This window comes from Vipera ursinii (genome assembly GCF_947247035.1).
Source record: "Vipera ursinii genome assembly, chromosome: 15".
Lineage (NCBI taxonomy): Eukaryota > Metazoa > Chordata > Lepidosauria > Squamata > Viperidae > Vipera > Vipera ursinii.
This window is the reverse complement of record NC_139528.1, coordinates 18,339-33,582: the sequence shown is the minus strand read 5'-3', so window position 1 is coordinate 33,582 and position 15,244 is coordinate 18,339. Positions and strand designations below refer to the sequence as shown.

General features: G+C 53.0%; 2 protein-coding genes across 5 annotated transcripts; one reads left to right on the top strand and one right to left on the bottom strand.

The window, feature by feature from the left end:
* Nucleotides 1-360: 360 nt before the first annotated feature.
* On the bottom strand, nucleotides 361-6,919 carry CA14 (carbonic anhydrase 14). Of its 3 annotated transcripts, XM_083374431.1 has the most exons (10): nucleotides 6,616-6,919; nucleotides 4,653-4,673; nucleotides 4,199-4,378; nucleotides 3,865-4,010; nucleotides 3,127-3,222; nucleotides 2,284-2,350; nucleotides 1,574-1,731; nucleotides 1,323-1,449; nucleotides 1,091-1,111; nucleotides 361-666 (listed from the first exon to the last, which is right to left on the bottom strand). In XM_083374431.1, exons 1-10 carry the CDS (start codon nucleotides 6,671-6,673, stop codon nucleotides 578-580), a joined length of 963 nt encoding a protein of 320 aa, XP_083230557.1. In that variant the 5' UTR covers nucleotides 6,674-6,919; the 3' UTR covers nucleotides 361-577. The 3 variants fall into 3 exon arrangements, with proteins under 3 accessions (XP_083230557.1, XP_083230559.1, XP_083230558.1); XM_083374433.1 differs by lacking the exon at nucleotides 1,091-1,111; XM_083374432.1 differs by lacking the exon at nucleotides 4,653-4,673.
* CIART (circadian associated repressor of transcription) lies at nucleotides 1,400-14,837 on the top strand. Of its 2 annotated transcripts, none has more exons than XM_083374428.1 (6): nucleotides 1,400-1,482; nucleotides 10,849-11,401; nucleotides 11,999-12,074; nucleotides 12,617-12,695; nucleotides 12,985-13,111; nucleotides 14,131-14,837. In XM_083374428.1, exons 2-6 carry the CDS (start codon nucleotides 10,856-10,858, stop codon nucleotides 14,641-14,643), a joined length of 1,341 nt encoding a protein of 446 aa, XP_083230554.1. In that variant the 5' UTR covers nucleotides 1,400-1,482; nucleotides 10,849-10,855; the 3' UTR covers nucleotides 14,644-14,837. The 2 variants fall into 2 exon arrangements, with proteins under 2 accessions (XP_083230554.1, XP_083230553.1); XM_083374427.1 differs by lacking the exon at nucleotides 1,400-1,482 and adding an exon at nucleotides 9,401-9,474 and having other exon boundaries at nucleotides 10,841-11,401.
* The last annotated feature ends 407 nt before the right edge of the window (nucleotides 14,838-15,244 follow it).

The following is a 15,244-nucleotide window of genomic DNA, read 5'->3' as shown; positions in this document are numbered from 1 at the left end:
GCCTGATGTTGGTTGGGCTAGTTCAGGAGTAGGCAACCTCGGCTCTTTTATGACTCATGGACTTCAACTCCCAGAATTCCTGAGTCAGCTATGCTGACTCAGGAATTCTGGGAGTTGAAGTCCATGAGTCATAAAAGAGCCGGGGTTGCCTACCCCTGGGCTAGTTGCTTCTCCAGACCAATCCTGCTGGTTTTCTCCCCCTCCCCTTCCTCCCCCAGCCTAAATACTTGTGGCTTCCTCAAAGAAGAGAAGATAGCAGGGCTGCAGGAGGAAATCTTGTCCTGGTGGGTTAGGGTTCTGCAGTGTCCTTTGCTCATGCCATTGTTGTTCAATAAAGTAGAAAAACACAAAGCTCGGGATGGGGCAGGAGGAAGTTTAATAAATATCTATTCTGTTCTTTTTCCAGTAAAATTCTCTTTCACATTCTTGGTACTCCACATGGCAAGGAATGGGGTGGGGGAAAGGATCGTTTGAATTGCTTGCCCCTCCAAAACAAAACATGTGGGAGCCACCCTTATGCTGGCACTGCGATGCAATTAGGCAGGAACTGGGTTGGTGTCCCACATTCACCTGCTCCTCATCGGGTTCTCTTTGCCAAAATCCAGCCAGCAAGGAAGACAGCCAGACAGCCCAAGAGCACTGCAACAATTATGGCAATGATCTCACCTAGAAAGAGAAAAGAGGGAAAGAGGCCATATTAAAGAGGTGATGGGGTGGGGGAGATGGATACATCCCAAGTTTTAAAAATGGAATGCACTTCCTCTTTGAGGACTAGGACAGTGAACAAACTGAGGTGTAAGCCAGGAAGTTCATGGCTAAAAAACATTTACTACCATAGTAGGTGTTCTAGAACTCCAGAAAGGCAGTCAGGCTTGCCGGTTCATTTCCCATTTTCTTTGCATGATTATTGGAAGTTCTGAATGACAGAAACCCCTCCCCTACCCCACCCATGGCCAGCTCTCCTCCTCCGGCTCTAGGGCAAAGCTGGGTTGGTAGGCTCCGGTCCTCCACCACCACTGCAGCTTGGCTAGCTGGCTGTGCGAGTCCCACCCGGCCCCCTTGAGCAAGCCTCACAGGAGGGGAGTCACACCTGCAGAGTATCCAGACGGCCCTAGAAGGGAAAGGAGAGAAACGTTCTGGGGGCAGAGTTGCCTCCTCCTCCCTATCTGCTTTCTCTCCCCCCCCCCTTTATTTTTTCTTGAGTGATCTTTACTGCACCAGCCTGGATTTGGTGCTGGGCCAAATTTGTCCACCAGAGGGCAGTGTCCCCCTATCTCTACACGTGAGTTCTTGCACACCAGGAAAGCAGCTTCTGTACTCACCCACAGGGAAGGAGGAGAAGACCACGCGATGGTTCAAGAACTGGGGCACCCGGAAGTTACTAATCAGCAATTCTGAGGGTGTCTTCCCATCTTTTGTGGAATAAAGAGATTTCTGCAGCTTCTCCAACTAGAAAAGATGTGACTCAAACCAGTTACTGCAGTTTTCTTCCCCCCACACACATGCTGCCCCTCCCCCAACATGCAAGCCCTTTGCCTAAACTTAAAGATGGGCTTCATCTTTCAGGCTGTACCTGAGCAGCAGAGATGCGGGCGGGCTGGCGGAAAACTGTCCACAGGACACTCTGATAGCAAGGCGGGGTTGTCAGTGAACCACTGTAGCGGTAGTAGTGGCCCAGATGTGCAGGGAGCAGCTCTCGCACACTGAAGGGAGCAACGGTGACTTCTTGCTCTGGTGAGTTTAGGAGGTGGGAAACCAGAAAGTGACGGCAGACAAAGAGGTGCAGGGGGATGGGAGAGAGTCCCGGGCTGGCTTTTGGGAGCCTTTCTGTTGCGCCCCTGAGACTGCCTAAGGCTGGAGGACTGTCCAGTCTGGCCTTCCAGCTCCCAGAAACAGGCAGGGGGCACAGTGGCCTTTCTCCAGAGCAGCTCCCTGGCAGACGGGCTTTAAAGTGCTTGCTTCTGAGATGCTGGATTAGCAGAAGAATCTCACTACTGAGAACCACTGGGAATATGAAATCTACTTTCCAGCATTTTCCCCCAAGAAATTAATGATCCTGAATGTTTTGTTTTCCCTGTTACTGTAAAATGGATGTGTCTTTTAAGAAGCAAACTGCAAAGTATCTGGGGAAAGTGACACGTTTTGATCCTTCTCAGGAGCCCAAATTACTCACTGCGGTTTGGGTTTCAGGGACTCTGCTGGCAATTCCACTCTCTTGTGCTTTTGGTCTCCCCCCCCCAGGCCAGCCCCTGCAGCCCCTCCCTATCCCAACAGACCCTCTACCTGCATAAAGGATGCTGTCCAGACGGTCCAAGATGTGGTTGTAGGCAGGATTCTCCACAATGTCAACCTGCCAGATGCAATGAAGAAATGACTTCTCTCTTTTGATCAGTGCTGGTTCTCTTTCTTCGTGCGCCCCCCCCCCAAATGCACGGTGCCTGCAGATGAATAATTTGCTTCATGTGGGTCAGAGGAGAAGTTTTAATACAGAAGAGAGAAAAAAGAAATTAGGATCAAGGGATCGGAGAAGGCGACTAAATGAATGGTGTCACTGTTTGCTTGGCAGCGTAACTGAAGCTTTACTAGGCAGTTTTTATTCAGGAAAGGAGGCTCTGTGGCAGCATCACGCAGGGATTTTCTAAGGCCAAGAGAGCTTCAGGCAAACTGGGCAGGAACACAAAATCGGTAGAGCTATTTATGGCTGAAACTTTAGATGGGACACCGATGTCCTTGGCTACATAAACCCATGTAGGGACTCACTTGTACCTCCTTTAGAAACTCTGCTCATGGTTTTGAAGTGTTTTGCTGCACCCCAAATGCCTTCTGTTGAAGACGTCAGCCCTAGACTGCTTTGAACGACAGGGGTGGCTGCGTCCTTTGTCAGCAGGGGAGCCCATGGCTCAAGTGACCTAGTCTGTGAGGAGAGCTTTCCTGGGCGTCCCCTGCCAGAAGCTCTGGAAGGACGTTCATAAACGTTGGAGCGGTATTTTCTTTTCAGCAGTCGGTAGGGCTGGCATGTGGCTATCTAAGGAATGTCTGGCATGAGGGAGCAGGGAGGGATCTGAGGAAATGCTTGACTGTTCTGGACAATGACCATGGCACAATCTCCACCCAGCAGAAGCTCACCTCCAGGAAAATGCCCAGCACCGCCAGCCCATCCGGTTGGTGTTTGGCCACACTCAGGTTGGCATACTTCTCTGAGTTGAAGTGGACCACATGAAGCTGAGGACAAAGAGTTAAAGGGAGGGAGGGAGGAAGAGCTTCGTGACTTTATTGAAATGTGGTGGACTTGGGGTTTCTTCTTGCGGGCAGCCGAGTCGGCTTTTCCTATGAGAAACGGCTCCGTCCCTTCTTAATCCCTACTTGCAGCCCCTGGTCAGAGGCGTCTGTTAGGGCAAAGTCCTCCTGAGGAGAGAGCTGTTCCATTTGTTACAGAAAAAAGAAAAATTACAACACGCCAGTGGCGAAGGAGAGCTGAGTTTCACAGATGATGTGACAGGGAGTACGTCTCAGCAGGACCCACAGGGCCAGAGTCCCATGGCATTTGGGGGCTATGGATATTGGAAAGGTCTAGACCAGTCCATGCAAGATGGGCACAGATAAATGGCTCCTGACGTGGATACAGGGGAGGGCTGCTTAAACTTGGCTTTCCGGATGGGAAAATCTGCAGTGCCCAGAATTCCCAGCCAGCCTTTATGAGGATTCTGGGTGTTGCAATCGCCAGATAACTCCGGTAGAGCTGGGCTTTCCTTGCAGCTCTGTTCTCAGCCTCGGTCAAAGGGCCGATTCAGCCACCGTTTGTGCCCCAGCAAGGGGCCCGTCCGGGGCTGCCTGTGCGCAAGTGCTGCCCTGTAGCTGGCTTACCTCTGCTGGGAAGGCCTGGCCGTCCACGCGGTGCTCAGAGCCCCCGGCCCGGCTGTTGCTGCTGCCCCAGTGGAAGTGTAGCTGCACTGCTGAGTAGATGCTGGGCAGGCCGTGCAGGCGCAGCTTCTCGGGGAGGGAGAGTTGCACTGTGCAGGCAGAGAGCAAGGAGCCTTAGCTTGTAGCCAGTGGGGAGGAGGAACACTGTCACAAAGCAGATCTGTGGTATGGTGCTCTTCTAGAGTTACTAGTCCTCAAGGTGTGGAAGACAGAAGAAGCATTGTCTTCTCAAGCAGACCTTTGTATGATAAACAACAGATCTTGTGAATGTTCTCACCTGTGTGTCCATTATTGCTCAGGGTCAAGGAGCTGCTCCCAGGGTCTCGGTAGCCCTCTGGCTCAATGGGGGGCAGAGAGGGGTCATACTGGACCAAGTCTGTCTGGATATCGAGGGGTGACTGAGCCTGCCAGCCGCAGTCTGGATATGTGTCTGGCCAGTGCGTCTGCCCGTTGGACCCTGGAAAAAGAGAAAAGGCCTATGGATCTGGGAAGCAGAAAGGCCCCCCCTCCTCTCACAAAATATTTGCTCCCCTATTCTGGAAGTGCCTGTTCCAAAGCCTTTCTTTCCAACTGGAGACCCCCAAAGGGCCTTTCTGGAGCACCGAAAGGACTGCAGGAGCCTTTGTCAGGGAAGAGGCATGTTTGGGCATCCCCTCCCAACTTTGCGGCTGCATTTGCAATTCCGATGAGCAGAGCAAGATATTGTGTGTAGTGTAGCTGTTTCTCCTCACCTTCGTATGACCAGTGGGAACCTGCAGCAGAAGGGGGGAGGAAGAGATTCTTGGCTGACAGCTCCAGATGTGGGGCATTTCTGCCTGGCAGGTGGAGCCCATAGCAAAGAAACCCACCTGTGAGCTACAAGACAGGGCTGGATCCCTCGCAAGGGGAGAAGAGCCCCTCTGAATCCCACCACAGACTGCAAGGTGACCTTGCCCCAGTCAGGGATGTGAGAGCAATTGTTCCCTTCTAGCTTGACAAGAGGTGGCTTGGCTGTGTCCATGGGAGGCCTGCTCTTAAAGGAACAGGCCCCACTGTCTCCAGCCGTCCCTGGCCATGGTGTGATATTCTGATCTGCGTTCCGCCCTTTGCTGGAATTCTGCACTTTATTTCAGAAAGGAGCTTTGGTTAAAGATCAGCTAATCTCCAGGGACCTAAAGGGGCACTGCCAGCAGGGACTGCAAGGCCAGTTTCTGATCAGACCTTTGAAATAAGGGGCTGTGTTTTATTTCTGTGTGACAGCCCCTTTCTCTCTTTTGAAAGGATGAAACCTGAGTTGATACGCTAGAGAAAAGAGGCTGAATTCTTCCATCCCCCAAAAGGGCAGCTGGCCGTGAGCAGACATGTCACCTCCTGAAGGCTCGTGAGCTGCTGCTAATTTTATTCTGGCTTGAAGATGTGTGCTTGGCCTCCTCCCCAGAGCTCGGGAGCCAGTTGTCGCTTAAGATCTGAGAGGAGTCCCAGAGCTGAGATCCCACAGGTGCTTTCCCCGGAGGTCTAGCCCAGCACCCAGAGGCCTCTCTGTTTGGGTCTTGACACCCCCATTTAGACCCGATTGGAGACCGTGGCTTTCTGCCCCTCTGCCAAGGAGTCCCGATCCTGTGCTCTTTCCTCCTTCCCTGGGGAAGAGGCAGGTGCCAGGCTGGCATTTCCTTGCCGTCCACTCCCCTTGAGCTCCGCCCGGCTGGGCCTGCCAGAAGGCCTCAGATACAGCCTGGGAGTTGCCAGCCCAGACTGCAGTGGCCGAGTCCATGAGCCACGGAAAACAAATTATGCCGTAGAGCGACAGAGAGTTGAGGATGATTAATGAAGCGGATGAAGACCGCTCTGCACCCAAAAACCTTTGGCCTTCAAACGTCTGTGGAGATTCTCAGTCACCAAAGCTGCTTTTTCCAAAAGTCAGCTGGACTTTCTTGGGGGGTTTTTTCCTTGAAAATGTTTCAATTCTTATCCAAGAAGCTTCTTCAGTTCTAAAAACTCCAGTTGCCTTTTGGAAAAAGCACCTCTGGAATAGCTTTCAAAGCTCCCAGGACAGACTAATTCCCCACCTGAAATCTTCTCAGTTACAAATGATTATATTATGTAAAAATTTTATTCCTTTCTTATTACTCTGTTTTCCTCGTTCTTTCCCCTTCTCTTGGGCTCTTTGAAACTTTCTTTCAAAAATAATGTTACTGTTTCTGTGCTTGGTCTCAGGCAGCTTCTTTGTCAATATTTTTCCAGAGATTGTTACTGTCCCATTTTATCAGAGTATCTTCAGCTTCTTTCTGTCTTACAAGTGAAAGGCTGAGAGATAATTCTAGAAGCCACTGCCAGCGCCTGTAGGCATTGCAGCTTCTGGGAGTCCTAAGGGAGCAGAGGAGGAATGAGGGAAGGCCCTCTGCAAGCCTTCCGCCCCACAAAGAGCAGAAAGAGCGGAGTTGTTGGTAAACTTCGCCAGCGCTCCATCCAAATGATTAGTCTGAGAATGGACCCACTTGCTTTCAGAGAAACAAATAAGCGTCTTTTTAAAAAAATTAAAATGCTTGAGCAGCTCGGAGCGGTTACCAGGGGTAGCTGCATTGTTGTGTCCATTCGAGCTGCCAGAGAAAGCCCTCCCCCCCTCAGCTGCCTAATTGCGGTGGGTCCCCCTAGAGAAAGGCAAAGGGCCCTGTGAAGAAGCTGAGGGTTGGGAGGAAAAAGAAAAACGCCACTTACCCCCACTTGCAGCCAGGGCTTGGGAAAGAGTTTGCCAGAGGATGAGAACTAGCAACATCTTGGAATGTCAGAAAAGGAAAAGCAGGTGAAATGGGAGAAAAATTCCAAAGAAATGGAGGGGTCCAGAGCCAAGAGGCGTCTCTGTTTGGCCAAAAATGGGATCTTCCACTCCCACATCTGCACCCCACTGCTTGCCTCTTTCCAGGGGAGTCAGGAGGTCCCCATTGGACACCGACCAGAAGGCGGCTAATGCCATTTAAGGTGGCTCTGGGCAAGCCAGGCAGCCGGCCGGCCGCTGAGGACTCTGTTCCTTAAATCACCCGTCCACCGGCCTGTAGAGTCCCAAATGTGTTTGGAGGGGGGGGGAGGGGGAGCTGGCAGCGCTTGGCTCCCCTTCAGGCCTGTGCCAGCCAAGTCCCTGTGCAACAGGCCGGTTCTTTTCATCTGAGCTTTCAGGCAGAGAGGGAGAGGGACTGGGGGGGGTGATCTGGAGGAGGCACAGCTTTGGCCGCTGCTGCAGCTCTAACGGGGGCTAGGACCTGGCTCCAAGGCAGGAACAGTGGCAGAATAGTGGCCTGCTGAGCTTCCATGTTTGGTGACACAACATTTCAGCTGTTGTAGCTTTCTAATTTCATCTTGCAGAAGGAAAACGGTGTGGACATATTGAGCATCGTGGCTTGGTTGTGGCATCCCAGAGGCCCCTGCCTGATCCTGGGGAGGCCTGGGTGGGAGAACTCGAGGTCTTTCTTGCTGCTATAAGGAGACTCCCCCTCATTGCAGCAGAGTTGTGGCTTGTTGAGTAAGAGTCATTTCCAGTCTGGTGCTTTAGACCTGCTGGACTGCACCTTTATGTCCCCCCCTTCCCCATCCTTGACTGCATGGAAGGTGTTGAGATGGGTTATGGTACACATTAGCTGAATTTGCTTATTGGCACTGTGGTAGTTAATGGCTGACTTGAGGTTCTGTGGATTTGTTTTTCTGATGTAGGAAGTGTACACATTGCTAAATCCATAATAAATAGTGAAGGATAAAAGAAAAGGAGTTGAATTTCAAAGAGAAAGTGACTGGCAGACAAAGGGTTAAGCAGGCACACACCTCCTCTACAGAACTCTACTCTTTGTTGCTTAACTGGGGAGAACAGCAAGGGCTGTTGCTCCCTGGAAAGGTAACCAATTGGTGGAGCCACAGCAGTGGGGGCCAAAGGTCCTTACAGCCAATGACCTTTTGGCAAAGAGACAAGCAGAGAACCTCCCTTGATGGAATTCTGGTTCTACCCAATTGGGGCCCATGCCTGGAGGGAAGCAGGCAGGCTGGCAGGCAGACCCAGGAAACTCCTTCCCTCCCTCCAGTTTGGGCTGGACCCCACCAGCTCCCTCTTCTGCGCTGTTTTTTTGCCACCCTGACAGAAAGCAGGTCACAATGACCCAGTTCCCTGCCCAGCATTTGCCAGATTGTGCCATGTCCTGCAGTCTGGGGGGTGGGGGAGCAGAACATGGCGAGGGAGCCCTTCCCCAATCATGCCCGAAAAGGCAAAGCAACTTCCCTGCAGGGCTTCCCTTGCCTCCGGGCAAGTGATTCCTAGCAGATCCTCTGCCTTTTGTGAAGGGGCAGAAGGAGAAAGGGGGCACCTGCATTTATTTCTCAAGTAAAAGGAGTGGGTTGGTTCCTGTGTCTTCTTCAGATCACGCCCCTAATGTGACACTTGCATCTGCTGTGGAACCCAAACTGCGAGTCAAGGTTAAAGCAAGGTTCTCAAGTGGCTTTTATTTAGTCACCAGGTCTTTTGCTCATTGGCTAAGCTTGATGGGTGAATCTAATTCTCAGTGACATAAAAACACAGCACAGACTTGAACGTTTCGCCAGCATTCCATGTTTTTGAGTTAACTGGAAGGAGAGGAACGTGTTGTTTTATGGGTGTTTCAAGCAAGTTGTGATGTTTTTGTAAGAGGCGGCTGGGGCGTTCTTGGCGCTTTGGGAAAAACTCTGGTTCTCTCTCGCTGTCCCCTCAGGATGGAGGCGCGTTAAATTCACGACGTTGCATTTCACCTCTACTAATTCGTATAATCCCGATTAACGCTTGTGACGATCACGGGATGTTCTGGCAGATTCGGGACTGCGCGTCCCCGAAGACGAACTGACAGAAGAGCCCAGTCAGGGTTGCGTAACGGGCAAGACGGGCTTTCGGGGACCGGAGGCGATTTGCTTCCGCTCCTTCGTATCGAGCGGGCAAGATCAGGAGAGTCGCCGGCGGGCTTCCCGCCCCGATGGGAGCCGTGGGGCAGGCGCGCTTCGTTGGCGGGACAGTTCCTCCCCAGCCGGAGGGGAGAGCTTCGTCCTAAGGCGGGGAGCAGCGATCCAGTTTGCGAGCAGCCCCGCCGTCCGTTCAATCGCGCCGCCTTCGCTGCCTCTTTCGTCCCTCTCCAGCCACCCGCGCCGGTAACGGTCCGGTTCCGAAACGTTCTCTCCCGCAGACCGGCCAGCGAGGTGGGCCATGCCGGGGTGCGCGACGAGAGCACCGCGGCGGACGCTTTGCACGCCGCTGCCACGTGCGCGGGGACGCGCCGGAGAGACACGGGGCGGGCCACCCGCCTCCCGCTCCCGCCCGCCGCTGCCCCGTGCGACCCGCGTGTCGCCGCCTGCGCCTGGCTCGGGCCCGCCAGCCAATGGAGACGCGGGCCGCCCACAGCTGGACCGCGCAGAGCCAATGGCTCGCCGGGTCTGCAGCGCCTTCGGGGGCGGGCCAGGAGGGGCGGGGTCTGCTGGCACGTGCGCCCCCGCACGTGGCCGCGTGGTCCGGGCCCTGAGCTGGGCTCGGCTTCCCTGCGGCCGGCACTTTCTCGGAGCAGCCCGGAGCAGCCGGTGGGTAGCCGCGGCGCGAGCCTTTCCCTCCGCTCGGGTTTTTCAAACAGGGCATCGGGCAGGGAGCAGCAGAAGCCGGGGCAGGGGCGTCCGCGCTTCGGGGCATGTGCAGAGCGCGCGGGCCGCCTCGACCGAAGGGCGCTGGGCCAGGGAGGACCGGCCGCCGGGCTGTCCGGTGGCAGTTTCCGCGTTTGCCGAATCGCTTCCCGATCGGAGGGCGACGGCCACGGGCGGCCCGGGACCACCTGGGAGCGATCGGCACTCGTGGCGGGGGCGCTGTTTCATTATTCCGGGCCAGGAGCGGCACCGGCGAGTGGGCTCGGGTGGGAGCGGCGGGCGGGCGCATTCGCAGGCGGGGGGCACCAGGGCTGTGCGGACAGAGTGGCCAGGAAGTAAATCCCGGGTTCGGCTCGTTTCCCTTTTGGAGCCCGGGGCCGGGCGAGCTCGGTTCCCCAGCGGTGCCTTTTGAACAAGCGAGAGAACTTCTCGAAGGCGGCTTTGCAGCTCGCTGCTATTGTGAGGTCGGGGGGGGGGAGCATGTAACGGCGGCCCCGAAAGCTCCTGTTCAGCCGGGGACGGAGGTGAGGTTACTGGCGAGAGACTCGCCCGAATTGTGCAGAGGCGGATTCCGAGTTGGGGCTTCGGTGCCCTCGCCCTGTCTTCGAAGTTTTGCTGGCTTCGCACCTCCCGCGGGTTTCGCGGACAGCCGCTGGGACAGAGGTGTTCAAGGCTTTCCCTACTCCCGCCGTTTGGGGCCGTTGAGCCAACAGCCCAGGGCCGACAGGCAGCGTCCCCCCAACGTGGGGGGTCGGGGTTTGGGTTCCAGCACCCCTCGCCCCAGAAACGCACCGGGCGACTATGGGCGGTTGGCGCTCTCGGGTGTGGGAGGGGCGGTGGTGAAGGGCGGGGGACGGGTTGCACTTGGAGCACCTGCAATAAATCCACCCTGTTTCCTCTGTGCTCCTCCCCCCCCTTCTCCCTGGGAATGGAAATGCAAATCCTTTTCTTGAGAAAGGATAATGCTTTGCCCTGGGAGGGTGCAGAACACTGGCTGCTGCCTGGCAGCATGTAGCACCTTGTGGGGCCTGGAAGTGGCCATCCTTGGGAGCTGCTTGAATGGTTTGTGGTGCTGACCCAATTGGTAGAAACTGGTCCCTTCCCGTGGTTCTCTTCCTTGTGCTTGGGGACCTGTGGCTGCTGCTGCGATGACTGGCCCAGTCAGGTGGTGCCTTTTGTCACCTGTGGCGTTGAGTGATGCTACTGCTTAAAAGAAGAGGAGGGGGCCTTTCAGTCCCAGAATGAGGGAGGGAGGAACGTTTTGTGGAAATAGCTAAATGCAGATGGACATCCCCTCCTTGTCTTTTAGCAATCAAGATAATCCATGGATGACACAGAGACAAGAAGCATCTCTTCCGGGGAGTCTTTCTATTCGGTGGAAAGTGCCACCAGCGAGGAGGAGGAGTGTGAGGAAGAGCAGCTCCTGTCACCAAAGGGGAACTTCAGAATCTTCCTTCTCAACGATGGGAAGGAGGTGAGGCTGCCGAGACACGGTTGCCTCAATGGCCCAGGATTCCTCCTCTTGCCGGGTCTGCCTGAGCAGGGTCCCAAGCGTTGGGTGAGGCGGCCCCTTGGATTGCAGCCTCCTGGCTCTGGCTGCCACCACGATTCGGAGGGTCCTGGGGAGACGTTCCGTAGCCGCTGGGTCAGTCTAAATGGAAGCCTGCCTGGACAGAGGGTAAACCGAAAGAGGGCCGAGGGCGGCGGCAAGCTTCAGACCAGTGCCACAGGAGGCAACTGGCCCCCTCCGTGCCCCGTGGCATCTGTGTCATCACCTGGGATAAAGAGGCAGCGGAGGAAGGAAACGGTGACGGAAGAGACCCAGCACTCTCTCTGTTGGACAGAAGGGGACCAAGCCTTTGCCCAAAAGGTGAGTCCATTCACAGCCCCGGAGGGATGATGGGCAGCTAGGGATTTCTCTCTGTGAGAGGAGCCCCACCCAGAGACCCCTGGTTCTGATGATTATCGCATTGCTCCTTCCTTCTACGAGTGAAAGAAGACATCCAGTGCCCAAGAATCCACTGAGGATTTGGTGAGCAATTTTCACCACACTGGAAAGGATCGTTTTCACTTGGCAGAATGGTGGAGGCCACACAGCTGACTAGGTTGCTTTTCATAAGGAGGCACTGTTTGGTCAGTCCTACTCAAGACCTTGGAGATGGCTTGGAAAGGACATTTTAGAGTGGGGGCTCTGCTAGTAGAGTGGCCATTCGGGCTGAAGCAGGGGGAATTTTGTCGGTTCCCAAGTCTTCTCCCACAGACAGGCCAGATTTCCCCCGTTGACAGAGACAGTGCCTGGGTCTGTGTTGTTTTATAAGAAAGCATGCAAAAGACCCAGGAATAAACATGAATAGGTAGTCATCTTCTGTTCATTCCCAGATTTTTTCCTTCTTCCCCGGAGAACTGTTTTCAAATCTTGTTGTGCAGCTTTTCACACTTCACACTCTTTTGTGCTCCATTTTTACAGTGCTGGGAACTCCAAGGCTTTGTCCGCCCCCTGTCGGAAATTCTGAATCGCTTGAAAATGGGCTGCTTTGACCGAGGTTAGGAGCGAAGTGGGCTGGAAGCCCTGGCAACTGGGGGTTTGGAAAGTTGCAAGTGTTGTCCTTGAAGGAGAGCCCTGTTGGAGGAAGCCATGGGGACGTGTGATCTGGCCACTTTGACTCCGATATTTCTCTTACAGCCAGCCCTTCATAGAGAAACTGCCACAGCTTGGGGGATCCCGTCCCATTGTAATTCAGAAGCCTCTGAAGCATTGAGTTGTTATATAGCCCAACAGGTTTTCTTGGAGATCAGTCACTTCTCCTTCAGGCAACCCATTTACAGTCCCTCCTACAGACAGGTGGGGGTTGGAATTAACAATCAATGTGGAGAAGTCATAGACAATTGATGAGATTGTTGGCTGTACCTCACCCTTCCACTGGTGCAGTCTGATTCTAGGCAGCAGGTAATGGGGAAAAGCAATGATAGTTTGCTACTCTGCTTTGTGGTTATCCCAAAAGCTGCTGGGGTGAGAGTCATTTTAATCCATTCAGTCATAGTTGCACCAACCACATTTACTGAACTTTGTGTTTTGGCCTTGCAGGTTTAAGCAGTTTCCAGCAGAGCGTGGCCATGGATCGGATCCAGCGGATCGTTGGTGTCCTTCAGAAGCCTCAGATGGGGTAAGGGTCATTTGCTAACAAGTGCTGCTCGAGCCCCCTCATGTGGCCAGATGCCTTAACTGCTTTCTTATCACCACTGAGGTCCAGCTGTGCTCTTGCAGTTCTGGGGCTTGCCTTGTCATAATACACTTTTGGTGGGGGGCCCTCTGGACTACATTCTGCAAGGAAAGAGTCTTTTTAAAAGCAGTGCTGTAGCTTCGCTTGTGTGCTTTGTAGGTGTGTGGAAGAAGCTGCTGGCTCCATTACGTATGTGTGTATCACTCTGGTTTGATTTCCCTTTGGCTTGCAGGGAGCGATACCTGGGCACCCTGTTGCAGGTGGAAAAGATGCTCAAGATCTGGTTCCCTCAGATTCCCTTGAAGGACTCCCAGGCCAGCTACAGCGTGTCAGCCAAGGAGGCACATGGGGCAGCTCAGGTGAGTGCCAAGATCGCTTTGTTCCGCCTGACTTGGCTGGATTCGGTACATAACCCATTGAAATTATTGTCCGTAGGTAAACACACACTTAATCTGTGGAGCTGTAGGGCTTTGTCTGGGATGTGCTCTCCTTTCTGTATAGGGAGGGCTGTCGTTTTTTCCTTTCCTTGCTGGAACTGGCAGAAGTGGTTGTGTGTGTGTATTTGTGTTTCTTTCTCCAGTTGATTACACCTGCCTGCCTTGCCTTGGATTCATTCACTACTCTGTCTAGTCTTAAGTTAATAATGCTTCCCCTATTAACACCCCCTGATCCTGGACAATGATGTCCCTGGCCTTTCTGTTCCAAAAAGTCAATTTAGCCATGGAATTTGATTTGATTAAATTTATTTGCTATTCATTTCACAACTGTGGGCAGCTTTTGCCCTTGTTTCACCCCATAATGGTTCTCTTTGGACGTGTTGGACTCCCAAACCACATCCTGTGCTTTCTCAGAGAAATAGGCATTGTGGTCTGACACCTCTGGAGGAAGCCTTGTTGAGGAAACCACTGACATCCCCCAGTCTCTTGTGTGTAAAGCAAGTTTGTAAATTGCATGAATGGTCGTGATCATAAGGGACTCAATCCCCACTGACTGTTCTTAACATAGAAAAGACATAAAGAAACCAGAAGATAATTTCATGAATGTTGCCAACTGTTAAAACAGGATAGGGGCTTCTCACATCCAGGAGGGATGTTTAGCTCCTTTTTTGTGTCTGTGGTGGCGGCACAGTGATTAGAATGCAGTATTGCAGTTACTTCTGCCGACTTCCGGCAGTTCAGTCCTGACTAGCTCACGGTTGACTCAACTTTCCATCCTTCCAAGGTTGGTAAAATGAGGACCTAGATTGTTGGGGGCAATAGGCTGGCTGTAAACTGTTTAGACAGTGCTGTAAAGCACTGTGAAGTGGTATGTAATCTGTTATTGCTGTCCTGTTGAAGGGGGCTTGGGGAGTACTTGATTTCCCTACCATCTCTCTCAGTCTCGCTGTGTAGGAGACCAGATCACGGGAAGCAGAAGCGTGTCCATCCAAGATGACGTGCTGAACCTGTCCTCGGACCTCTCTTCCTTACAAGACCACGATACTGGAATTCGGCAGGGACAGCCAGTGCCCATGGGCAATGGGCCTGCTATGAACCTGGCCTGGATTCACACGTTGCCCATTTTGAACCCTCTCCTGGGACAAGTAGACTTTAGTCAGATGAACTCTGCGCTTGGGCAGATCTTGTTGGGGCCAAACATGAGCAGTTGTGGAGTGGTTTTCTTTCTCCAAAAGGTTATGTCTGCACAGGCTGCTTCCAAGACGCTTGCACACAGCTGCCCTCCTAGCATGCTGTTCTCTGGCTCTGGGGAGACACCTCGCTGTCAAAGCTTGCCTGGTGTCCTGGCAGCAAGCAGCTCTGGCCCCAGAGGAACTCTTGGCAGCCTCTCTCTGTCACTGCCTCACTTGTCGATGTCTGCGGAGGAGCTGGTGGGGAGTGAAGCTTCTGTATGAAAGCCTGTGAAATGCCACAGCTCCTGATGCCCCAGAAGATAAAGTCTCCCTGACTTGCAGACCGTCTTTCCCCTTCTCCACAAACATTTTTTAAACTTAAAACATTTCACGTATGTCCAAGAGAAAGCAGAACTATACCTACCCACAGGGTGGAAAACTTTAGTTTCAATAAAGACACTGACACCATGGCTGTTCATGAGGTTCATGGTTCTTTTTTCCATTCTTTAAACTAGGGATATCACACTGCCGGCCCGCAGGCTGGACACGTCATCTGGAAGCCAGCAATGGCAAAACAGTCCCAATACATCTCATGATGTCATGTGAGGTCACAAGTTTCACATGGCTGCTTTAGACATTTATCTTCGTGATCTGATGCTAAACTATATTCTCTTGGCGAAATATGGCCTAACACTGGCCCTGGTATGCCCACACTTCAGTAAGGCACCAAGGCAGGAAAACAATGTAATTACGATTTATAATTAAGAACGATTCCTCTCATTCAAAGAGGAAATCCTGAGACTCAACTTACATTCTCTTTTATAGTTAAGAGAGGGTGAAGCAAGAGCAAACAAAAAAATGAACTCCTGACATACTTTGAGAA